The sequence below is a fragment of a genome, unplaced genomic scaffold (assembly GCF_019419815.1).
Source record: "Pyrus x bretschneideri cultivar Hongxiangsu unplaced genomic scaffold, Pyrus_bretschneideri_v1 Contig13, whole genome shotgun sequence".
In the NCBI taxonomy this organism is placed as follows: domain Eukaryota; kingdom Viridiplantae; phylum Streptophyta; class Magnoliopsida; order Rosales; family Rosaceae; genus Pyrus; species Pyrus x bretschneideri.
In genome coordinates this window covers 5613115-5638971 of record NW_025999424.1, presented here as the reverse complement: position 1 = coordinate 5638971, position 25857 = coordinate 5613115, and the positions used below count along the sequence as shown (strand labels likewise).

General features: G+C 36.2%; 2 protein-coding genes across 2 annotated transcripts; both read left to right on the top strand.

The window, feature by feature from the left end:
• Nucleotides 1–618: 618 nt before the first annotated feature.
• Nucleotides 619–17033, top strand: LOC125468119. Its single transcript, XM_048579116.1, has 2 exons — nucleotides 619–1035; nucleotides 16800–17033. Exon 1 carries the CDS (start codon nucleotides 679–681, stop codon nucleotides 1033–1035), a length of 357 nt encoding a protein of 118 aa, XP_048435073.1. The 5' UTR covers nucleotides 619–678; the 3' UTR covers nucleotides 16800–17033.
• Nucleotides 16389–17033, top strand: LOC103942064. Its single transcript, XM_009352266.3, has one exon. The coding sequence runs from the start codon at nucleotides 16443–16445 to the stop codon at nucleotides 16797–16799; it is 357 nt and encodes a 118-aa protein (XP_009350541.2). The 5' UTR covers nucleotides 16389–16442; the 3' UTR covers nucleotides 16800–17033.
• Nucleotides 17034–25857: the final 8824 nt, after the last annotated feature.

The window sequence follows — 25857 nt, the reverse complement described above, 5'->3', positions numbered from 1 at the left end:
TGTGTATCGATATGTTAGTATTAATATGTGTTACTTTTATTGACATGTTATTGACACTTTATCTATACTAGCCGATGAGCACACACTTTGTGTGTGTGAATAATTTCATTTTGTTTTTTGTTTTTTGTTTTTTTTTATTAAGGAGTGTGATTAGTTTTTTAAATTTTAAAAAGAGTGAAAAAATGATAGTGGAACAAGTTCTCTTAATAAGTGCATATTTTATCTTAATATTACATACTTACTGTTTTGTCCTCCTTATGTAAATATTATGTATCAAAAGAAAGGGTAAAATAGGAAAAATAGGGATATGATTGTCATTTTCTCAAAAGATATAAAATTACTATTTTGCTCTCATAATGTATATATTGCATATCAAAAATGAGGACAAAATAGAAAACAAATGTAAAAATTTGACAAAGAGGGTTCTCTTAATAATAGTATACATATGCATCCACATTTTCACTGTAACAAACAAAAGCAAGTGGTGTTTCCTCCCATACTTGCGGCTTAGGTGGATTTTATAAGGAAAACCGTGTGCTCATTTGTATAGTTAGTGGCAATGAGTGTGACAGAAAGAGAAGAAAAGAAATATATACCATTGGCTTTACGCTCTCTAAACCGCCTCCAGTTATTGGTGGAAAGGCCCACCCTGTCTAATACCCCTATAAAAAGCACTTCATGCTCATCTCCTTCGTCAAACACTTAAACATTCACAATCACTACCAAAAGAATTCAGAATACCCAAAGGAGCGAAAAGAAATCATGAGTTCATCAAGTGCAAGCAGGGCTATAGTGGCAGCAAGTGTTGGAGTTGTGGAGGCACTCAAGGATCAAGGGATTTGCAGATGGAACTCTGCTTTGAGATATGCAGGCCAACAAGCCAAGAGCCAAGTGAGGTCATTTTCTCAGGCCAACAGCAAGCTCTCTTCTCCTTCTGCTTCAGTTCTGAGTAAAGTGAGAGAAGAGAAGATGAAGAAATCAGAGGAGTCTTTGAGGACAGTCATGTACCTCAGCTGCTGGGGTCCCAACAACTAACTCAATTATTCATTCACAGAACAAGAGCAAATTAAGATTGCATGTTTTTGTGTAAGCGCTTGCTGATGGAAGAAGGGGTCCTTGAGTTATTAGCAAAGGCTATCGTTTGGGATCGTAAGTGGCAGGCAATTGATGTCTGCAAGGTCCTGGCAAATTGATGTAAATTTTGTTATGTTATGACAATTGCCATGTAAATTAAACATATAAATCTGAGAATTGCTGATCATTATTGAGTTGAATTTTTTTATTTTCACAACGGTACATTTGAAGAAGGGCTCTTATGGAATTTGAAGTTTAAATATTGCCCCACAAAAAATGATGCTATGATGGATTGACAAAAGCGCCTATTATACTCTCACTTACCTTGAAATGTCGCTGACCGTAATTAGGTGATTTTCAAATTTGAGACAAAATTGTATGCATCTCGTTTTCTCCGGTGTGGCTGCCTCCGTGGTCGCTGGCAAGACGTTCAACCATACCAGAAGAGTGATTAACTGATTCAAAGAATTAGCAACCTCCAACCATACCAAAAGAAAAGGGAGCAAAAACTTTCCATTAGATCAAAAGAACAGAATTAGAAACAGTCTGAACTAGGACAGAAGATTAGCCACGGTTCAAGATCCCTTTCAAACCGCCCAAACCGACTGATCCAATCTGGTTCGATCCGATTTTAACGGTTTTGGATCCCTAAATTTCAAACCAACACGATTGAATCAGATTGGATGACTTCACTAGTGAGAATCCAGTCCAATCCACTTTAGTCTGTTTCATGGTGTTATCCCTTTATGGCATTTAGTATGAGACTCAAACCTAAATATTTTCTAATAACCATTCTTCTAATTTAGGAAAATTGTTGGAAGGAAGAATCTCACATCGAAAAAGAATAGACCCTGCATGTGCCTATGAAAAATTGAGTTAGCCCTCATATTACCAATTAGTTTTATAATAAAAATCCCAACTTCTTTTAAAAATGACATCTCTAATTCTTATTAAAAATAAAAAAAAATAAAAAATAACTGAGTCCCTGTTTTAGCTCCATAAATTAAAACAACTGGTATCTCCTCCCATACTTGAGGCTTAAATGGATTTTTTCAAAGGAAAACCGTGTGCTTTTGCTTGGTCCTACCCAACAAGTTTGTCTCCTCTGTCAATGAGTGAGTGTGACCAGCTAAGTATACCATTGGCTTTATTCCCATGGTTTTTCCCACATTATATGGGCTTCCACTTTCCTCCTACATTCATGAACTTAGTTGAAGTGTCACTCCATATAAAAGCAACACCCACTCACCATTTTCTTCATCAAAACAAAATTCAAACACATCAAACAAACATCAGTTTTCTTTACTTGCAACTTTCCATCAAGGGTTCTTTGTTAAAAATATATACAGAGAGAAAATATGACTATTTCATCAGCAGCAGCAAGGAGAGGTTGGGTAGTGGCAGCAAGTGTTGGAGTTGTAGTGGAGGCCTTGAAAGACTAGGGGATCTGCAGGTGGAATTATACTATGAGATTACTGCAGCACCATGCCAAGAACCAACTTGGGTCGTTTTCTCAGGCCAACAAGTTCTCTTCCTCATCTTCTGCTTTGATCTCAATTCAAGTTAGACAAGATGAGAAGATAAAGCAGTCTGAGGAGTCTCTCAGGAAAGTCATGTACCTCAGCTGCTGGGGTCCCAATTGATCATTCATTCAGCCACTCTTTCAATTTTGATAAGCAAGAAATCGCTGCCCATGGTTGAACAACTTGTAGACTGTAGCCTGAAGGGAATTTGTAATTTTTCGCAATAAATTGATTGTTAATTTTAGATCTCTGAATTTTCTTTAATGTATATAAAATTAATATGATAACGAATTTATCATGTGATCAACATTAACATTAGCCTTTTTTCTCTCTCTCTCTTTGCTTTGGATTATTTGTATGCCTTTCCCTTCCAATTTCATGGGTGAACAAAAGAATTTTAATCGACTTTGCAGTCAAACAAGTCCCCCTCTACCAAATTCCTTAGATTCAACTAGTTTCTTCTCATGATCAACGAGGATATAATTTCTGTGTTGATTTATTACCATCTAAATTACTCATCTTGTCAAATATGGAAGTTGTCCATTTTTTCTCTTGTGCATGCACTTGAAGATTCAAGTGTCGGAAAATATTAGTATTTTATGATTATTTGAGTTGCTTGTTAGTTAGTTTATGGGTCTAGCCCATCCAAATTAGGGTTTTTAAGTTTTTCTCTCTATAAATATATCTTATAGTTTAGTATGAATAATAAGTTAGTCACGATGTAGCCTTTTGGGATTTTGTAACCGTTTCGGAATTCTTGTTTGTTTAATAATATTCTTATTATTTTGTAGTCTTGGTTATCACGCACATTGATATTCAACTTAGTATAGAGCAGGTTTGATTCTTCGGGATTGAATCTGTTCTTGGTAGCTAGTTTGTATTTTTTAGTTTGCTCGGTATTAGTTTTGATAAGGTATTGTTTTAGAAAAAGGTTTGCGTCTGTTTGCCCCAGCCTGCTAGTACCATCGGTGCTGCTCAACCCGCAGCAGCATGTCCACTACCAGATCGACCCACCTCTGACCTACACCCTCGCACCACCTCGCCGCCCCGCAATCACGACTCCACTACTTGAATCGATTCCGTCGCTATCCAAGCACTTTGCCGTAGTCTCGCACCCGCATCGACTAGTCTCGTACCCTCAATCGACTCCAATGAGTCGGATCTGTCGAACCACTGCAACCCTGCCGCTGCTAGTTTGAAAACCTTATTCTTGCTGTTTTTTGTTGGTCCGACGATTGCACTGGAGTTTCAATGCAGTTTGATGATTGCTGTACTAGTTTGCAGTTGCACAGAAGAGCATGGAAGAAGGATACAGGAAGAAGGAAAAAGAAAGAAGACGTGCTATGAAGAAAAAAAGAAAAAGGAATTATTGGATCGTCTCCTAAGATCAAGATCCTCCTAACCCACTAACACAACCATTAAATTTTGATCCAACCACTATAATTATTATAACTTCAAAGGAATCCTTTGTTTATAGTTGTTGGATCAAAATCTAACGATCCGTGTTAATAACTCAAGACGATTCAGATCTCATGCTCATGATCCAATTCCCAAAGAATAAGAGAGAGAAAAAAGTAGAAAATAAAAAAGAAAATAAACGTTGGCTTTTTGTTTGAAGGCCCTCACAAGTTGGCTTTGTTTTGAAGTTTGGGTATCTGCCGTTGCCGTTCGCAATGAATTCTCAAATGTTTGGAGTGCTGACCACTCAAGTGATAGTTACTAGAATTTTTCGGCGTTGTTCGTTTGTAGGTACAATTGAGATATGGAAATCTCGTCCGTATAGTGACGGGTTCTTTCCATACTCTCAACACTATCAAGTCAGAATCAATTCATAACTTCGCAAGTTCGCCAATCAAGTCAAGTCAAGTCAAGTTAAGTTTGCATACCTGCCAGTCCGCCTAACGAAGCCAATCCACATCTGCTTGTTTGCAAACCCATGTCGTATGTTGGAAAATATTAGTATTTTATAATTATTTGAGTTTGCTTGTTAGTTAGTATATCTGAATTAGGGTTTCTAGGTTTTGCTCTCTATAAATATAGCTTATAGTTTAGCATGAATAACAAGTTAGTCATGATATAGTCCTTTGGGATTTTGTAATTGTTTTGGCATTCTTGTTTGTTTAATAATATTCCTATTATTTTGAAGTCTTGGTTATCGCGCTCTTTGATATTCAACTTCAAATAGCTAAACTTTGCTAATTAAAACAAAACTAGTGTGTATCGATATGTTGGTATTAATAAGTGTTGTTGTTATTGATATGTTATCGACACTTTATCTATATATTATTAATAAAATTAACTCGTACTGAGGTTCTAAAAATAATATTCATTTACATACAGAGTTGTTCTGGCAAAATGGATATATAACAAGGGACAAGTGTTGGAATTTGATGTTGCTATTGCAACCTCATTAATTTCACTAAAATAATGATCACTAGGAGTTAGAAATAACCAACATGTATTTTAGTCAAATGAATTAGCAGTCCTTATCCTAACAGTACTGAATCAGAGTTATAAATCTGTAATTCTGTAGAAAAAGATGAATCGCAAAAGAAGAAAGTAAGAGAGAGAGAGAGAGAGAGAGAGAGAGAGGAATCACTAAATTCCAATTAATGAACCGAAGGCAATACAATAGTGTATGTATTAGTGTACAGTGATAACTACCAAGACGATGTGGCAACACAATCCAATCTTAATTAGTTCTTGGAGAGGAGGAATGCACTATGAGTAGGAATCGAACCTGCATTAAGTCGCATAAATATAATTATTTTCTATTATTATGATAAAACGTTGTTTACAGGGAGAATTCAAGTATTATCAAGTAATTAATTAGTAAATAACTTAGTCAAAATTCCGACCTTCCCCTTCATCTTCTCCCTACTGTTTTTTCACCTCCATAGTTCTAATCAATCCATCTTCTACCTAATCCCAATTGGTTCAGTCTTCCTTCACTCCCAAAAAATTCCATATTTGTAATTGCTTCCCTTCTCCGCGTTTGTGGATTTATCGGATGATGCATAGAGCACTGGCTCAGGTGTTTACACCACCACTATCCAGTTGTCTACCATTCTCGACACTGTTGCTTGTGGAATTTTCCACTGGCTTCCTTTCCTTTGTGGTTGCGATTTGGATATTTATGGTTCTTGTTGCAGGTCGATGGAGCCTTCTTCTTTTCGTTTTCAGGTTGTTGCCTTGTTGGATCTTCGGCATCTACAAGGGAAGCTGGTTCTTGGTGGATGGTTGGTGCTCCGGCGGCAGCAGAGGGAATTGGCTGCTCGGGTTTTTTAGTATTGTGCTTTTCTGTTTTGGGCTCCAAAGTTTTTTTTGTTTGTCAAAGAGTAGAATTTATTGAAGTCTAATAGAAATGTTTACATCATTCGCAAGTGTATTAAAGAGAAATTCAGGGCTCAAAAGTTTGGGTTGGACTCTTTTTTGTGTTGTTGTGGAGGTCTATATCTCTGTGTAATTGGGCATCCATCTATATACATATATTTCCTTGGTAATAACATTTACCTTTGATGAAAATAAAAATAAAAATTTAGAGAAAATGATGTATGCACTATGCAGTGATGATGCACATGCAATTTTCTTAATGTTGTGCACGGTGTAAAGTTCCATTCCATATTAGTCTGCTGCTTAAAAGCACTATTTTATTGACGAAACAAAGTGCGCGTGTGAAAACCAGCAGAAAAGTACTAAAAAATTAAACAAAAACCAGTGGATTTCCTTGGAAAACAAGCAGCAACTTCTGCAACCTCTGTTTTTTCCCCAATATTTTTGGCTTTGCTTCCATCCATTCGTGTATCCAAATCAAACTAATCAACCTTAATATCCCATCTACATAATACATCCTCCTTGCCAAATATTTCAACTCAACCTTTCTCAATTCCCATACTTTGTTCAATACAAATCAAAAGAGAGTCCCAAGGAAAAAAAGAAAATTTAGATGATGAGTGCAGCAAGTAGCGCTTGGATCGTGGGGGCAACGGTTGGAGTTGTGGAAGTACTGAAAGACCAAGGGGTGTGCAGGTGGAACGACCCCATAAGACTGATGCACCAGCATGCCAAGAACCATCTCACCAGGTCGTTTTCTCAGGCCAAGGAGCTGTATTCTTCTCCTTCCTCTGCTGCTAGGGTTTCAAACACAATCATGCGAGAAGAGAAAGCAAAGCCAGCAGAGGAGTCTATGAGGAAAGTTATGTATCTAAATTCTTGGGTTCCCAACTGAGGCCAAATTAAACTCAGCTTGAGGTCACTGTAATCTGTACATACTTTGGAAACATTTTCTTCTGGCACGTAAATATTTATTCCCTACAAAGTTTGGAGATTCATCCATAAATTGTTATTTTCATTAACTGCATTTTATTAAGTGAAGAAATATAGAATTGATGACAGAAATTAGATGAGAAGAGAAGATGAAAGCAAGGAAAGGAAAGTCTACGTAAGACTCTTTGATAACAGAGGAATCGGAATTTAGGAAATAGTGACAATGATTCACTAATTATACAAGAGACTTAACTACACCAATCACATAAGGACACTCGTCAATAAATTTTGGAGGATACATTTTTGTTCACCGTTATGTTAATTACCGTTAGATCAATTCGATTCTGTAGTTGGAGATGAGAGAAAGGATGTGTTTGAGTTTAAGGTGGAGTAGTGACTAGAGAAAGTGAGTTGGGTTTGGGCTGAAATGGGAACAACTAGTATAAGTGTGTCATGTGTGTGTAAAATGAAATGGGCCTACGGACCGGGCATTCTAGGTTTTAAATGAGACGTGCCTATGAGCCGAGCCAGGCCTCAAACACCATAGCACAAGCCTAGCTCTCTATATAACGAGACTGCCCGGCCCGTATCCAATAATGAATCGGGTTGGGCTTTTTCCGATGGGCCGGACAGGCTCATGGCCCACGTGCCAAATGAAGCCCCCTAATTAACAACATGATCGAAGCCACTTTCTACACAAAGTGGGAGAATCTTCTTCTTCGACAAAAGAATGGTGTCAAAGAAGAAGGGGACTTTGAAGCAATCAGAAGGACCACGTAGACTAATATGTACTTGAGTTGTTGAGGCCCAACTGAGCTGGAAAGATCCTATTCCTGCCCACTCCCATGTTTATGAAATCATTACCAAGCGTTACGTATGCTGTGTGTTTGTAGTCTTTTAATATGATATCCTTTTAATTTGTTCAGAAAGAAGGAAATCACATATTTCTGGTCCTCCTCTTTTAGAGCATGACACATACAAGAGCAAATAATGAATTGAATTTCATCTTTAACAAAAATAAAACAATAAAATATGAATTCTAATTGGAAATGGTCCCAAATTACGGAAAACTCATCAATTTGGTTTCCCAACTTAAACTTCAAAGTCACTCAATGTCGTCATCCTATTATCTGACATGACATTAGTTATGTGCCCTTTAAAATTAATTATACATATTGAAGTATAAACGCGCATCGAGCGATTTGGAAGTTGGAGGACTAAATTGATGTGTTTAACATAATTAAGAGAGAGAAACCCTTAAATCTTAAATTTCACTAGTCAATTATGTTGGTCCAAGCAATTAGCCATTGGGTCGATCAACTTATTATATAAACACAGTGAGAAAAATAAAGGGAACGGAAGTAACTTTACACAAAAGCTGTTTGAACTTTGATAATCATAATTGTCATAACAATCATCAATTTAGTCTAGGCTAGATTAGAATATCTCGCCTTGTCTGTTCAATGAAACATGCCGAACTCAGGGTGTTATTATTGTTGCATGTACAAACGAATTATGTCAAGGGTAGGGCGTTTATAAGGGGTAGGGTTTGGTTTTAATCTCACGTATCAGCCATGGTTCGTCGTATGAAACATAGGTGACAGGGGTAAGGCATTTATAAGGGGTGTGTTTAGTTTTAATTACAAGGGTCAACCGTTGTTGCCTGCATGAAGCATCGGTGTCGGAATAGGGCATTTATAGGCCGTTATCAATAGGGGGTATGGTTTCGTTTTAATCTTAAGGGTCAACCATAGTTGGCCAGACAATGCATTGTTGCCTGGGGTAGACATATTATAAGTCACTATCAACCATGATAGGATACGCACTAAAGTCATAAGTAGTAACATAGTAACCCCTATTTAAGGGGAAAAAAAAAAACATTTCTCCGCTGTGCTGTGGCGATGGAAAAAAATTTGAATACGCTGGCCAATGAAACATGCCGAACTCAGGGTGTTATTATTAACACGCCACCAAACACTTGAACTCATGGTGTCACTATTCACATGCCCCTAAACACTAAACCTCATAGGCCTCCATTGCTTCTACTGCGCCTTGAGCTTTCTAGTGGACCGCATAAGTTGGGGCTTGAGCGTGAGTTTGGACTACATCTTCCTGCGTCTAAACCATTAATTTTATTTATTTTAAGTTTTATTTTTGTTAAATTTTTGTCTTACCCATACCACAACACGAAACTATCATCTTCATGTTCTACAAAATGTAATTTTGGTGAAAATTTTCTTATAATCCATGTCAAAAAATTCGAAAATAAGGATATAAATATAAAAGGTGTTTGAATCCAAATAAAGTAAAGCAAGAAGAAAAATAAATTCAATGGAAAAAGAAAAAGAAATAAGGAGGGGTAAAAATGTTACGATCGGTACTTTTATTCCTATTGCCCTTGAAGGAAGTTGCTAGTAAGATAGCGATCATATCAATTATGATCGCTAGATAACTAGCAATTATACTGAAACAAAGTCGCTAATTTCATACCGATCCTCCTCTTTTCAAATTTTTTTATTATTTTTTTTCTCTTACCCTAACTACAAACTATGAATTCATGTTCTTCAAAATATATTTTCCCATGCTAAATCTATTATAATTAATATTTAAACAATTGAAATTAACTATTTAAAACCTTAATTTAAAGATATTCTCATATTTTCCTATTTAAAAATCAATAAAAAATAGTTTTAGGAAAAGAAATTCAATGGGAAAAAAAAAAAGGAGGGGTAAAAATGTTACGATCGGTACTTTTAATCCTATTGTCCTTGAAGGGAGTTGCGAGTTCGATAGCGATTACGTTGAATAATTATCGCTAGATAGCTAGCAATTATACTGAGATACAGTCGCTAATTTCATACCGATCCCCCTCTTTTCAAATTTTTTTTATTATTTTTTTCTCTTACCATAACTACAAACTATGAATTCATGTTCTTCAAAATATATTTTCCCATGCTAAATCTATTATAATTAATATTTAAACAATTGAAATTAACTATTTAAAACCTAAATTTAAAGATATTCTCATATTTTCCTATTTAAAAATCAATAAAAAATAGTTTTAGGAAAAGAAATCAATGGAAAAAAAAAAAAAGGAGGGGTAAAAATGTTACGATCGGTACTTTTAATCCTATTGTCCTTGAAGGGAGTTGCCAGTAACATAGCGATTAAGTTGAATAACGATCGCTAAATAACTAGCAATGATACTGAGATACAGTCGCTAATTTCATACCGATCCCCCTCTTTTCAAAATTTTTTATTATTTTTTTCTCTTACCATAACTACAAACTATGAATTCATGTTCTTCAAAATATATTTTCCCATGCTAAATCTATTATAATTAATATTTAAACAATTGAAATTAACTATTTAAAACCTAAATTTAAAGATATTCTCATATTTTCCTATTTAAAAATCAATAAAAAATAGTTTTAGGAAAAGAAATCAATCGAAAAAAAAAAAAAAAAAAAAAAAAGGAGGGGTAAAAATGTTATGATCGGTACTTTTAATCCTATTGTCCTTGAAGGGAGTTGCTAGTAAGATAGCGATTATGTCGAATAATTATCGCTAGATAGCTAGCAATTATACTGAGATACAGTCGCTAATTTCATACCGATCCCCCTCTTTTTGTGACATCCCGTCCCGGAAATATTAAAACGTACATGTGAATTGTCAACTTTGCCCCTAGTTCGTTTTTTTTGACGTAATTGGTTGTTTTGTGTGTGTGGCATGTGTTGGACCACACCCACACCTGCACACACACTGTCTCACTCTCCCTCTTCCTCTGTCACTTTCCCTGTCTCTCTCTCTCCCGAGTCCTCTATTCTTCTTCTTCTTCCTGCAACGTACGGACACACACACAACTAAACCAAATCATCACAGATCGAAGAAACTAAGGCCATATTCGAGCTCGTGAAGCTCGTGGGAGTACAGCTGTACCATTTTCAGGTGAGAAACTAGTCGTTTTCACGTCGATTTCTTAAGCTCCGATTTGAGTACTGTTCATGCAAATTTAACCTAGCTAGTTTTTGGGATTTTGAAGCTTGTAGTTGTGTTTGTGAGGTTCCCAGGAGCCTCGGAGTGCTTCGTTGGACAAATTTGGACGTCGGGAAAGCTTGGTTCGAAGTTGGCCGGTTTTTAAGTTTGAAGACAGGTATGATCGCGTGGTTTTTAGCCTTTAAAAGTAGTCTATCGTGATTCTTCTAGGTCTAAGCTTCATTTTGGTTCAAGAATCATGAAAATTGGTTGAAAAACGAAGGAGAATAGTGAGTTTAAAGTTTTCCCAGTTTTCCGGTGACCGGAGTCCGGCGAGGGTAGGCCGGAGAAGAAACAGGAATATTCCGTTAATTTTAACGGAATATTCCTAACGGCAGTAACGGTATCCGGTTAAGTTTAACGGAATATTCCTGACGGCGTCAATTGACACCGTCAGTGTGCACGGCACGTGGCCGCGCGTGGGGGCGCGTAGGTCTGTGCCTATTTTGGCGCGTGGGGGCGCATGAGAGGTCCAAAAATTATTTTAAAAATATGGTTGTGATCCTGAGGTTGTGAAGAGCACGTTGGTATATTCATTTGTCCATTTTGAGCAATGTATGAGAAGTTATTTTGAACGGAAGGTTATGTGCTTTAAAGTTAACGTTTTTATAGTTAATTCGCATATAGGTGATTCCTATCCCGAGGACGAGCGTGCACACTCGAGGCAGGGGGGCTACGACCCTTCCACATACCAGTGAGTGGGCTTTTGGTTTTCCGTATATACCTATATACATATAATTCCCAGAAATTAGTATAAATGCTTATTCGTTATATGCCGTTTCTTTTATATAATTGGTGGTTATGCATGATTAGTTGCATCTACGTTTATTTATAAATTCAGTTATGTGTATGTATATATATTTAATGGTGCTGTGGAGGCACAGGTAAGTGCCAGGTAAGCGTTATTTCATATATGCATTCAATAGTGATTAGAGATGCTTAGAGAGCTCATAACCTGCACCCCCGGTGTTAGTGCTCCCGCCCAGAGTAGGGCACAGTCCTTCACGTGTTGTTCACCTCCCGCACCACACGCTCAGCTTGGATCCAAGTTAGGTGCACAGTCCTGTCGTACAGACCACTATAGGTGGTTCCGACTCGTAGGTGACCCGCGATTATTCGCACAGTCTTCACGTGATCGTAGCACTAGAGCGTTTATATGTATCGCACCCAGGCCTGTCGTAGAGACCACTATAGGTGGTTCCGACTCGTGGGCAGGTTTAGCTGTTGAGATTGAGATTTGAGCTCTAAATTCAGCCGTACAGGTCACTTTAGGTGACTCCGGCTGCCAGTGATAAGTTTTGACACGGTTTATACCTGAGCACTTGCATATTATTATGAGGTTTTGAGCATGACGGCATACCTTTGAGCATGATGGCATACCCTTGAGCATATTTGGCATATTTATACCTACGTATATATGTTTATTTTCTGGGAAGTATACAGGTTTTACGGCGAGGGGTTAGAATGTATTTTATGAAATGGTTTTCAAAGAATTTGTTTTTGCCCACTCACGCTTTTGTTTTGCGCCCCTCCAGGTTCTAGTAGCTTAGCGGGTTCGGTGGTTTTCCCAGAGGATGTCCCGGCATTTCTGACAGACACGCACCGATGTAGGGTCACCTTCGGGTGCACTATTGTTGTATCTTTTCTTTGGACTGCTGTAGTCTTTAGGCTCTGAATTCAGCGTCTCACTTACGCTAGCACTTATTTTATCGCATTACATATGCTAGTTTTAAATTATTCGTACTTTTATATTATTTCCTTTAGCTTCCGTACTGTGCACATGGCTACGTCACCTCCACGTGACGGCCAGCATGCCCTGATCTCGGTTGGGGTGTGTCACTTTCAAATTTTTTTATTATTTTTTTTCTCTTACCATAACTACAAACTATGAATTCATGTTCTTCAAAATATATTTTCCCATGCTAAATCTATTATAATTAATATTTAAACAGTTGAAATTAACGATTTAAAACCTAAATTTAAAGATATTCTCATATTTTCCTATTTAAAAATCAATAAAAAATAGTTTTAGGAAAAGAAATCAATGGAAAAAAGAAAAAAAAAAGGAGGGGTAAAAATGTTACGATCGGTACTTTTAATCCTATTGTCCTTGAAGGGAGTTGCTAGTATCATAGCGATCATGTAGAATCGCGATCGCTAGATAGCTAGCAATGATTCTGAAATACAGTCGGTAATTACGTACCGATCCCCCTCTTTTCAAATTTTTTTTATTATTTTTTTCTCTTACCATAACTACAAACTATCATATTCATGTTCTTCAAAATATATTTTCCCATGCTAAATCTATTATATTTAATATTTAAACAGTTGAAATTAACGATTTAAAACCTAAATTTAAAGATATTCTCATATTTTCCTATTTAAAAATCAATAAAAAATAGTTTTAGGAAAAGAAATCAATCGAAAAAAAAAAAAAAAAAAAGGAGGGGTAAAAATGTTACGATCTGTACTTTTATTCCTATTGTCCTTGAAGGGAGTTGCTGGTAAGATAGCGATCATGTCGAATCATGATCGCTAGATAACTAGCAATTATACTGAATTCAGTCGCTAATTTCATACCGATCCCCCTCTTTTCAAATTTTTTTATTATTTTTTCTCTTACCATAACTACAAACTATCATATTCATGTTCTTCAAAATATATTTTCCCATGCTAAATCTATTATAATTAATATTTAAACAGTTGAAAATAACGATTTAAAACCTAAATTTAAAGATATTCTCATATTTTCCTATTTAAAAATCAATAAAAAATAGTTTTAGGAAAAGAAATCAATGGAAAAAAAAAAAAAAAAAAAAGGAGGGGTAAAAATGTTACGATCCGTACTTTTAATCCTATTGTCCTTGAAGGGAGTTGCTGGTAAGATAGCGATCATGTCGAATCATGATCGCTAGATAACTAGCAATTATACTGAATTCAGTCGCTAATTTTATATTGATCCCCCTCTTTTCAAATTTTTTTATTATTTTTTCTCTTACCATAACTACAAACTATCATATTCATGTTCTTCAAAATATATTTTCCCATGCTAAATCTATTATAATTAATATTTAAACAGTTGAAAATAACGATTTAAAACCTAAATTTAAAGATATTCTCATATTTTCCTATTTAAAAATCAATAAAAAATAGTTTTAGGAAAAGAAATCAATGGAAAAAAAAAGGAGGGGTAAAAATGTTACGATCGGTACTTTTAATCCTATTGTCCTTGAAGGGAGTTGAAAAAAATATGAAATTATGGTGTAAGGTAGAAGATAATGAGAAGGTATTTATAGAAAAATAAAACCTTTTTTTTTTTAAATTTTTTTTTTATTAATTTTTTACATTTTTTTAAAATTTTTATTCACCTAATTAATCTCTGTCGTTGGATTAAAAAAAATTTGAATTCCAACACTCCAGATTGTGCCATGTGGTACAATGGTAATTTTTCAAAATTATAAACTGTTTTTTTTTTTTAATTTATAAAGGCAAATAACGTGGACCGTTGATCTCAAATCCAATGGTCCACAAATTGTTGCTGTTGAAATCCAACGGACGAGGGGAAGCCACGTGGCCTCCCAACAGTAACATTTTCAGAGTGCATCGCGGGCTCTAGCTTTGAAATCTTGTCGGACGATGCGCGCCAACCCGTGATTGAAGCCCACGCGCCTGACAGAAAAAATATAAAAAAAGTTGCTTCACGTTGCCTTTGGGCTCTTAGGCTAGCAACTCGTGCCAGGCCTCTCCCTCGGGCCCGCTCGGGCTCCATTGCCAGCACACACTGGAACAAGTCACTCGAGCTATCTGGCCCTATTCCAACGCCAGTCCACCGAACAATAGCCCACAATGGAATTGCTCTAAGTAAACCGTTGGCTTAATTCCCATGGTTTTTCCCACATTTTATGGGCTTCCACTTTCCTCCTACATTCATGAACTTAGTTGAACTGTCACTCCCTTCATATAAAAGCAACACCCACTCATCATTTTCTTCATCAAGTCAAAATTCAAACACATCAAACAAACATCAGTTTTCATTACTTGCAATTTTCCATCAAGAGTTTTGTGTTAAAAATATATACAGAAGAAAATATGACTATTTCATCAGCAGCAGCAAGGAGAGGTTGGGTAGTGGCAGCAAGTGTTGGAGTTGTGGAGGCCTTGAAAGACCAGGGGATCTGCAGGTGGAATTATACTATGAGATTACTGCAGCAGCATGCCAAGAACCAACTTGGGTCGTTTTCTCAGGCCAACAAGTTCTCTTCCTCATCTTATGCTTTGGTCTCAACTAAAGTTAGACAAGATGAGAAGATAAAGCAGTCTGAGGAGTCCCTCAGGAAAGTCATGTACCTCAGCTGCTGGGGTCCCAATTGATCATTCATCCAGCCACTCTCTCAATTTTGATACGCAAGAAATCGTTGGCCATGGTTGAACAACTTGTAGACTGTAGCCTGAATGGAATTTGTAATTTTTCACAACAAATTGATTGTTAATTTTAGATCTCTGAATTTTCTGTATGTATGTACAATTAACGTATGAGAACTAATTCATCATGTGATCAACATTAACATTAGCATTTTTTTCTCTCTTTGCTTTGGTCCATGGACTATTTGTATGCCCTTCCCTTCCAATTTCACTGGTGAACAAAAAAATTTTAATCGACTTTGCAGTCAACAAGTCCCCCTCTACCAAATTCCTTACATTCAACTAGTTTCTTCTTATGAATGAGGATATAATTACTGTGTTGATTTATTAACATCAAAATTACTAATTTGCCAAATATGGAAGTTATCTATTTTTTCTGTGGTTCATGCACTTAAAGATTCAAGTAGCTAGAATTTGTATATATAAAAAAAAAAAAACCTAGTGTGTATCGATATGTTAGTATTAATATGTGTTACTTTTATTGACATGTTATTGACACTTTATCTATACTAGTCGATGAGCACACACTTTGTGTGTGTGAATAATTTTTTTTTTGTTTTTTGTTTTTTTTTATTAAGGAGTGTGATTAGTTTTTAAAATTTTAAAAAGAGTGAAAGAAATGATAGTGGAACATTTTCTCTTAATAAGTGCATATTTTATCTTAATATTACATAATTACTGTTTTGTCCTTCTTATGTAAATATTGTGTATCAAAAGTGAGGGTAAAATAGGAAAAATAGGGATATGATTGTCATTTTCTCAAAAGATATAAAATTACCATTTTGCCGTCATTATGTATGTATTGCATATCAAAAAATGAGAGCAAAATAGAAAAAAAAAAAAAAGGTAAAAATTTAACAATGAGGGTTCTCTTAATAATAGTATAGATATGCATTCACATTTTCACTGTAACAAACAACAGCAAGTGGTGTTTCCTCCCATACCTGAGGCTAAGGTGGATTTTATAAGGAAAACCGTGTGCTCATTTGTATAGTTAGTGGCAATGAGTATGACAGAAAGAGAAGAAAAGAAATATATACCTTTGGCTTTATGCTCTCTAAACCGCCTCTAGTTATTGGTGGAAGGGCCCACCCTTTCTAATACCTATATAAAAAGCACTTCATGCTCATCTCCTTCATCAAACACTTAAACATTCACAATCACTACCAAAAGAATTCAGAATACCCAAAGGAGAGAAAAGAAATCATGAGTTCATCAAGTGCAAGCAGGGCTATAGTGGCAGCAAGTGTTGGAGTTGTGGAGGCACTCAAGGACCAAGGGATTTGCAGATGGAACTCTGCTTTGAGATATGCAGGCCAACAAGCCAAAAGCCAAGTGAGGTCATTTTCTCAGGCCAACAGCAAGCTCTCTTCTCGTTCTGCTTCAGTTCTGAGTAAAGTGAGAGATGAGAAGATGAAGAAATCAGAGGAGTCTTTGAGGACAGTCATGTACCTCAGCTGCTGGGGTCCCAACAACTAATCAATTATTCATTCACAGAAACAAGAGCAAATTAAGATTGCATGTTTTTGTGTAAGCGCTTGCTGATGGAACACCCCATGAAGGGGTCCTTGAGTTATTATCAAAGGCTATCGTTTGGGATCGTAAGTGGCAGGCAATTGATGTCTGCTAGGTCCTGGCAAATTGATGTAAATTTTGTTATGTTATGACAATTGCCATGTAAATTAAACATATAAATCTGAGAATTGCTGATCACTATTGAGTTGAATTTTTTTATTTTCACAACGGTACATTTGAAGAAGGGCTCTTATGGAATTTGAAGTTTAAATATTGCCCCCACAAAAAAATGGTGCTATGATGGATTGACAAAAGCGCCTGTTATACTCTCACTTTCCTCGAAATGTCGCTGAACGTAGTTAGGTGATTTTCAAATTTGAGACAAAATTGTTTGCATCTCGTTTTCTCCGGTGCGGCTGCCTCCGTGGTCGCTGGCAAGACGTTCAACCATACCAGAAGAGTGATTAACTGATTCAAAGAATTAGCAACCTCCAACCATACCAAAAGAAAAGGGAGCAAAAACTTTCCATTAGATCAAAAGAACAGAATTAGAAACATAGTCTGAACTAGGACAGAAGATTAGCAACGATTGTAGGGGTGTTCAAGATCCCTTTCAAACAGCCCAAACCGACTGATCCAATCTGGTTCGATCCGATTTTAACGGTTTTGGATCCCTAAATTTCAAACCAACACGATTGAATCAGATTGAATGACTTCACTAGTGAGAATCCAGTCCAATCCAATTTAGTCTGTTTCATGGTTTTATCCCTTTATGGCATTTAGTATGAAACTCAAACCTAAATATTTTCTAATAACCATTCTAATTTAGGAAAATTGTTGGAAGGAAGAATCTCACATCGAAAAAGAATGGACCTTGCATGTGCCTATGAAAATTTGAGCTAGCCCCCATTTACTAATTAGTTTTATGATAAAAATCCCAACTTCTTTTAAAAATGACAGCTCTAATTCTTATTAAAAATAAAAAAATAAAAAATAACTGAGTCCTTGTTTTAGCTCCATAAATTAAAACAAGTGGTATCTCCTCCCATACTTGAGGCTTAAATGGATTTTTTCAAAGGAAAACCGTGTGCTTTTGCTTGGTCCTACCCAACAAGTTTGTCGCTTCTGTCAATGAGTGAGTGTGACCAGCTAAGTATACCACTGGCTTTATTCCCATGGTTTTTCCCACATTATATGGGCTTCCACCTTCCTCCTACATTCATGAACTTGGTTGAAGTGTCGCTCCATATAAAAGCAACACCCACTCACCATTTTCTTCATCAAATCAAAATTCAAACACACCAAACAATCATCAGTTTTCTTCACTTGCAACTTTCCATCAAGAGTTATTTGTTAAAAATATATACAGATAGAAAATATGACTATTTCATCAGCAGCAGCAAGGAGAGGTTGGGTAGTGGCAGCAAGTGTTGGAGTTGTGGAGGCCTTGAAAGACCAGGGGATCTGCAGGTGGAATTATACTATGAGATTACTGCAGCAGCATGCCAAGAACCAACTTGGATCGTTTTCTCAGGCCAACAAGTTCTCTTCCTCATCATCTGCTTTGATCTCAATTCAAGTTAGACAAGATGAGAAGATAAAGCAGTCTGAGGAGTCTCTCAGGAAAGTCATGTACCTCAGCTGCTGGGGTCCCAATTGATCATTCATTCAGCCACTCTTTCAATTTTGATAAGCAAGAAATCGCTGACCATGGTTGAACAACTTGTAGACTGTAGCCTGAAGGGAATTTGTAATTTTTCGCAACAAATTGATTGTTAATTTTAGATCTCTGAATTTTCTGTAATGTATATAAAATTAATATGATAACTAATTTATCATGTGATCAACATTAACATTAGCCCTTTATTTTTTTTCCTCTCTCTTTGCTTTGGATTATTTGTATGCCTTTCCCTTCCAATTTCAAGGGTGAACAAAAGAATTTTAATCGACTTTGCAGTCAAACAAGTCCCCCTCTACCAAATTCCTTAGATTCAACTAGTTTCTTCTCATGATCAACGAGGATATAATTTCTGTGTTGATTTATTACCATCTAAATTACTCATCTTGTTAAATAGGGAAGTTATCCATTTTTTATCTTGTGCATGCACTTGAAGATTTAAGTGTTGGAAAATATTAGTATTTTATGATTATTTGAGTTGCTTATTAGTTAGTATATGGGTCTAGCCTATCCGAATTAGGGTTTCTAGGTTTTTCTCTCTATAAATATATCTTATAGTTTAGCATGAATAATAAGTTAGTCACGATGTAGCCTTTGGGGATTTTGTAACCGTTTCGGAATTTTTGTTTGTTTAATAATATTCCTATTACTTTGTAGTCTTGGTTATCGCACACATTGACGTTCAACTTAGTATAGAGCAGGTTTGATTCCTCGGGATTGAATCTGTTCTTGGTAGCTAGTTTGTTTTTTTTTAGTTTGCTCGGTAATTGTTTTGATAAGGTATTGTTTTAGAAAAAGGTTTGCGTCTGTTTGCCCCAGCCTGCTAGGACCATCGGTGCTGCTCAACCCGCACCAGCATGTCCACTACCAGATCGACCCACCTCTGACCTACACCCTCGCACCACCTCGCCGCCCCGCAATCACGACTCCACTACTTGAATCGATTCCGTCGCTATCCAAGCACTTTGCCGTAGTCTCGTACCCGCATCGACTAGTCTCGTACCCTCAATCGACTCCCATGAGTCGGATCTGTTGAACCACTGCAACCCTGCCGCAGCTAGTTTAAAAACCTTATTCTTGCTGTTTTTTGTTGGTCCGACGATTGCACTGGAGTTTCAATGCAGTTTGATGATTGCTGTACGAGTTTGCAGTTGCACAGAAGAGAATGGAAGAAGGATACAGGAAGAAAGAAAAAGAAAGAAGACGTGCTATGAAGAAAAACAGAAGAAGGATAGTCTCCTAAGACCATAATCCTCCTGACCCACTAACACAACCGTTAAATTTTGATCTAACCACTATAATTATTATAACTTTCAGAAAAATTTTCTGTTTGTAATCGTTGGATCAAAATTTAACGATCCGTATTAATGAATCAGAAGGATTCAGATCTCTTGCTCAAGAGAGATACAATTCTTGGGCAGGATCCAATTCCAAAAGAATAGGAGAGAGAAAAAAGTAGAAAATAAAAAAGAAAAAAAAAACGTTGGCTTTTTGTTTGAAGGCCCCCACAAGTCCTTGGCTTTGTTTTGAAGTTTGGGTATCTGCCGTTGCCGTTCGCAATGAATTCTCGAATGTTTGGAATGCTGACTATATGAGTGATAGTTACTAAAAATTTTTGGCATTGTTCGTTTGTGGGTATAATTGAGATATGGAAATCTCGTTCGTATAGTAACGGGTTTTTTCCATACTCTCAACACTAGCAAGTTAGAATCAATTCACAAGTTCGCCAGTCAAGTCAAGTTTGCATACCTGCCAGTCCGCCTAACAGAGCTAATCCGCATCTGCTTGTTTGCAAACCCATGTCGTATGTTGGAAAATATTAGTATTTTATAATTATTTGAGTTTGCTTGTTAGTTAGTATATCCGAATTAGGGTTTCTAGGTTTTGCTCTCTATAAATATAGCTTATAATTTAGTATGAATAACAAGTTAGTCATGATTTAGCCCTTTGGGATTTTGTAGCTGTTTTGACATTCTTGTTTGTTTAATAATATTCTTATTATTTTGTAATCTTGATTATCGTTCACTCTAATATTCAACTTCAAATAGCTAGACTTTGCTAATTAAAACAAAACTAGTGTGTATCGATATGTTGGTATTAATAAGTGTTGTTGTTATTGATATGTTACCGACACTTTATTTGTATATTATTAATAAAATTAACTCGTACTACTGAGGTTCTAAAAATAATATTCATTTACATACAGAGTTGTTCCGGCAAAATGGATATATAACAAGGGACAAGTGTTGGAATTTGATGTTGCTAGTGCTACCCCATTAATTTCACTAAAATAATGATTACAAGGAGTTAGAAATAACCAACATGTATTTTAGTCAAATGAATTAGCACTCCTTATCCTAACAGTACTGACTCTTATAAATCTGTAATTCTGTAGAAAAAGATGAATCGCAAAAGAAGAAAGTGAGAGAGAGAGAGAGAGAGAGAGGAATCACTAAATTCCAATTAATGAACCGAAGGCAATACAATAGTGTATGTATTAGTGTACAGTGATAACTACCAAGCCCATGTGGCAACACAATCCAATCTTAATTAGTTCTTAGAGAGGGGGAATGCGTACTATGAGTGAGAATCGAATCTGCATTAAGTCGTATAAATATAATTATTTTCTCTTATTATGATAAAGCGTTGTTTACGGGGAGAATTCAAGTATTATCAAGTAATTAATTAGTAAATAACTTAGTCAAAATTCCGACCTTCCCCTTCATCTTCTCCCTACTGTTTTTTCACCTCCATAGTTCTAATCAATCCATCTTCTACCTAATCCCAATTGGTTCAGTCTTCCTTCACTCCCAAAAAAATCCATATTTGTAATTGCTTCCCTTCTCCGCGTTTGTGGATTTATCGGATGATGCATAGAGCACTGGCTCAGGTGTTTACACCACCACTATCCAGTTGTCTACCATTCGACACTGTTGCTTGTGGAATTTTCCACTGGCTTCCTTTCCTTTGTGGTTGCGATTTGGATATTTATGGTTCTTGTTGCAGGTAGATGGAGCCTTCTTCTTTTCGTTTTCAGGTTGTTGCCTTGTTGGATCTTCGGCATCTACAAGGGAAGCTGGTTCTTGGTGGATGGTTGGTGCTCCGGCGGCAGCAGAGGGAATTGGCTGCTCGGGTTTTTTAGTATTGTGCTTTTCTGTTTTGGGCTCCAAAGTTTTTTTTGTTTGTCAAAGAGTAGAATTTATTGACGTCTAATAGAAATGTTTACATCATTCGCAAGTGTATTAAAGAGAAATTCAGGGCTCAAAAGTTTGGGTTGGACTCTTTTTTGTGTTGTTGTGGAGGTCTATATCTCTGTGTAATTGGGCATCCATCTATATACATATCTTTCCTTGGTAATAACATTTACCTTTGATGAAAATAAAAATAAAAATTTAGAGAAAATGATGTATGCACTATGCAGTGATGATGCACATGCAATTTTCTTAATGTTGTGCACGGTGTAAAGTTCCATTCCATATTAGTCTGCTGCTTAAAAGCACTATTTTATTGACGAAACAAAGTGCGCGTGTGAAAACCAGCAGAAAAGTACTAAAAAATTAAACAAAAACCAGTGGATTTCCTTGGAAAACAAGCAGCAACTTCTGCAACCTCTGTTTTTTCCCCAATATTTTTGGCTTTGCTTCCATCCATTCGTGTATCCAAATCAAACTACTCAACCTTAAAATCCCATCTACATAATACATCCTCCTTGCCAAATATTTCAACTCAACCTTTCTCAATTCCTATACTTTGTTCAATACAAATCAAAAGAGAGTCCCAAGGAAAAAAAGAAAATTTAGATGATGAGTGCAGCAAGTAGCGCTTGGATCGTGGGGGCAACGGTTGGAGTTGTGGAAGTACTGAAAGACCAAGGGGTGTGCAGGTGGAACGACCCCATAAGACTGATGCACCAGCATGCCAAGAACCATCTCACCAGGTCGTTTTCTCAGGCCAAGGAGCTGTATTCTTCTCCTTCCTCTGCTGCTAGGGTTTCAAACACAATCATGCGAGAAGAGAAAGCAAAGCCAGCAGAGGAGTCTATGAGGAAAGTTATGTATCTAAATTCTTGGGTTCCCAACTGAGGCCAAATTAAACTCAGCTTGAGGTCACTGTAATCTGTACATACTTTGGAAACATTTTCTTCTGGCACGTAAATATTTATTCCCTACAAAGTTTGGAGATTCATCCATAAATTGTTATTTTCATTAACTGCATTTTATTAAGTGAAGAAATATAGAATTGATGACAGAAATTAGATGAGAAGAGAAGATGAAAGCAAGGAAAGGAAAGTCTACGTAAGACTCTTTGATAACAGAGGAATCGGAATTTAGGAAATAGTGACAATGATTCACTAATTATACAAGAGACTTAACTACACCAATCACATAAGGACACTCGTCAATAAATTTTGGAGGATACATTTTTGTTCACCGTTATGTTAATTACCATTAGATCAATTCGATTCTGTAGTTGGAGATGAGAGAAAGAATGTGTTTGAGTTTAAGGTGGAGTAGTGACTAGAGAAAGTGAGTTGGGTTTGGGCTGAAATGGGAACAACTAGTATAAGTGTGTGATGTGTGTGTAAAATGAAATGGGCCTACGGGCCGGGCATTCTAGGTTTTAAATGAGACGTGCCTATGAGCCGAGCCAGGCCTCAAACACCGTAGCACAAGCCTAGCTTTCTATATAACGAGATTGCCCGGCCCGTATCCAATAATGAATCGGGTTGGGCTTTTTCCGATGGGCCGGACAGGCTCATGGCCCACGTGCCAAATGAAGCCCCCTAATTAACAACATGATCGAAGCCACTTTCTACACAAAGTGGGAGAATCTTCCTCTTCGACAAAAGAATGGTGTCAAAGAAGAAGGGGACTTTGAAGCAATCAGAAGGACCACGTAGACTAATATGTACTTGAGTTGTTGAGGCCCAACTGAGCTGGAAAGATCCTATTCCTGCCCACTCCCATGTTTATGAAATCATTACCAAGCGTTACGTATGCTGTGTGTTTGTAGTCTTTTAATATGATATCCTTTTAATTTGTTCAGAAAGAAGGAAATCACATATTTCTGGTCCTCCTCTTTTAGAGCATGACACATACAAGAGCAAATAATGAATTGAATTTCATCTTTAACAAAAATAAAACAATAAAATTTGAATTCTAATTGGAAATGGTCCCAAATTACGGAAAACTCATCAATTTGGTTTCCCAACTTAAACTTCAAAGTCACTCAATGTCGTCATCCTATTATCTGACATGACATTAGTTATGTGCCCTTTAAAATTAATTATATATATTGAAGTATAAACACGCATCGAGCGATTTGGAAGTTGGAGGACTAAATTGATGTGTTTAACATAATTAAGAGAGAGAAACCCTTAAATCTTAAATTTCACTAGTCAATTATGTTGGTCCAAGCAATTAGCCATTGGGTCGATCAACTTATTATATAAACACAGTGAGAAAAATAAAGGGAACGGAAGTAACTTTACACAAAAGCTGTTTGAACTTTGATAATCATAATTGTCATAACATTCATCAATTTAGTCTAGGCTAGATTAGAATATCTCGCCTTGTCTGTTCAATGAAACATGCTGAACTCAGGGTGTTATTATTGTTGCATGTACAAACGAATTATGTCAAGGGTAGGGCGTTTATAAGGGGTAGGGTTTGGTTTTAATCTCACGTGTCAGTCATGGTTCGTCGTACGAAACATAGGTGACAGGGGTAAGGCATTTATAAGGGGTGTGTTTAGTTTTAATTACAAGGGTCGACCGTTGTTGCCTGCATGAAGCATCGGTGTCGGAATAAGGCATTTATAGGCCGTTATCAATAGGGGGTATGGTTTCGTTTTAATCTTAAGGGTCAACCATAGTTGGCCAGACAATGCATTGTTGCCTGGGGTAGACATATTATAAGTCACTATCAACCATGATAGGATACGCACTAAAGTCATAAGTAGTAACATAGTAACCCCTATTTAAGGGAAAAAAAAAAAAAAAAAAAAAAAAAAACATTTCTCCGCTGTGCTGTGGCGACGGAAAAAAATTTGAATACGCTGGGTAATGAAACATGCCGAACTCAGGGTGTTATTATTAACACGCCACTAAACACTTGAACTCATGGTGTTACTATTCACATGCCCCTAAACACTAAACCTCATAGGCCTCCATTGCTTCTACTGCGCCTTGAGCTTTCTAGTGGACCGCATAAGTTGGGGCTTGAGCGTGAGTTTGGACTACATCTCCCTGCGTCTAAACCATTAATTTTATTTATTTTAAGTTTTATTTTTGTTAAATTTTTGTCTTACCCATACCACAACACGAAACTATCATCTTCATGTTCTACAAAATGTAATTTTGGCATGTCAAAAAATTCGAAAATAAGGATATAAATATAAAAGGTGTTTGAATCCAAATAAAGTAAAGCAAGAAGAAAAATAAATTCAATGGAAAAAGAAAAAGAAATAAGGAGGGGTAAAAATGTTACGATCGGTACTTTTATTCCTATTGTCCTTGAAGGAAGTTGCTAGTAAGATAGTGATCATATCAATTATGATCGCTAGATAACTAGCAATTATACTGAAATAAAGTCGCTAATTTCATACCGATCCTCCTCTTTTCAAATTTTTTTATTATTTTTTTTCTTACCATAACTACAAACTATGAATTCATGTTCTTCAAAATATATTTTCCCATGCTAAATCTATTATAATTAATATTTAAACAATTGAAATTAACAATTTAAAACCTTAATTTAAAGATATTCTCATATTTTCCTATTTAAAAATCAATAAAAAATAGTTTTAGGAAAAGAAATTCAATGGGAAAAAAAAAAGGAGGGGTAAAAATGTTACGATCGGTACTTTTAATCCTATTGTCCTTGAAGGGAGTTGCGAGTTAGATAGCGATTACGTCGAATAATTATCGCTAGATAGCTAGCAATTATACTGAGATACAGTCGCTAATTTCATACCGATCCCCTTCTTTTCAAATTTTTTTTATTATTTTTTTCTCTTACCATAACTACAAACTATGAATTCATGTTCTTCAAAATATATTTTCCCATGCTAAATCTATTATAATTAATATTTAAACAATTGAAATTAACTATTTAAAACCTAAATTTAAAGATATTCTCATATTTTCCTATTTAAAAATCAATAAAAAATAGTTTTAGGAAAAGAAATCAATGGAAAAAAAAAAAAGGAGGGGTAAAAATGTTACGATCGGTACTTTTAATCCTATTGTCCTTGAAGGGAGTTGCCAGTAACATAGCGATTAAGTTGAATAACGATCGCTAAATAACTAGCAATGATACTTAGATACAGTCGCTAATTTCATAC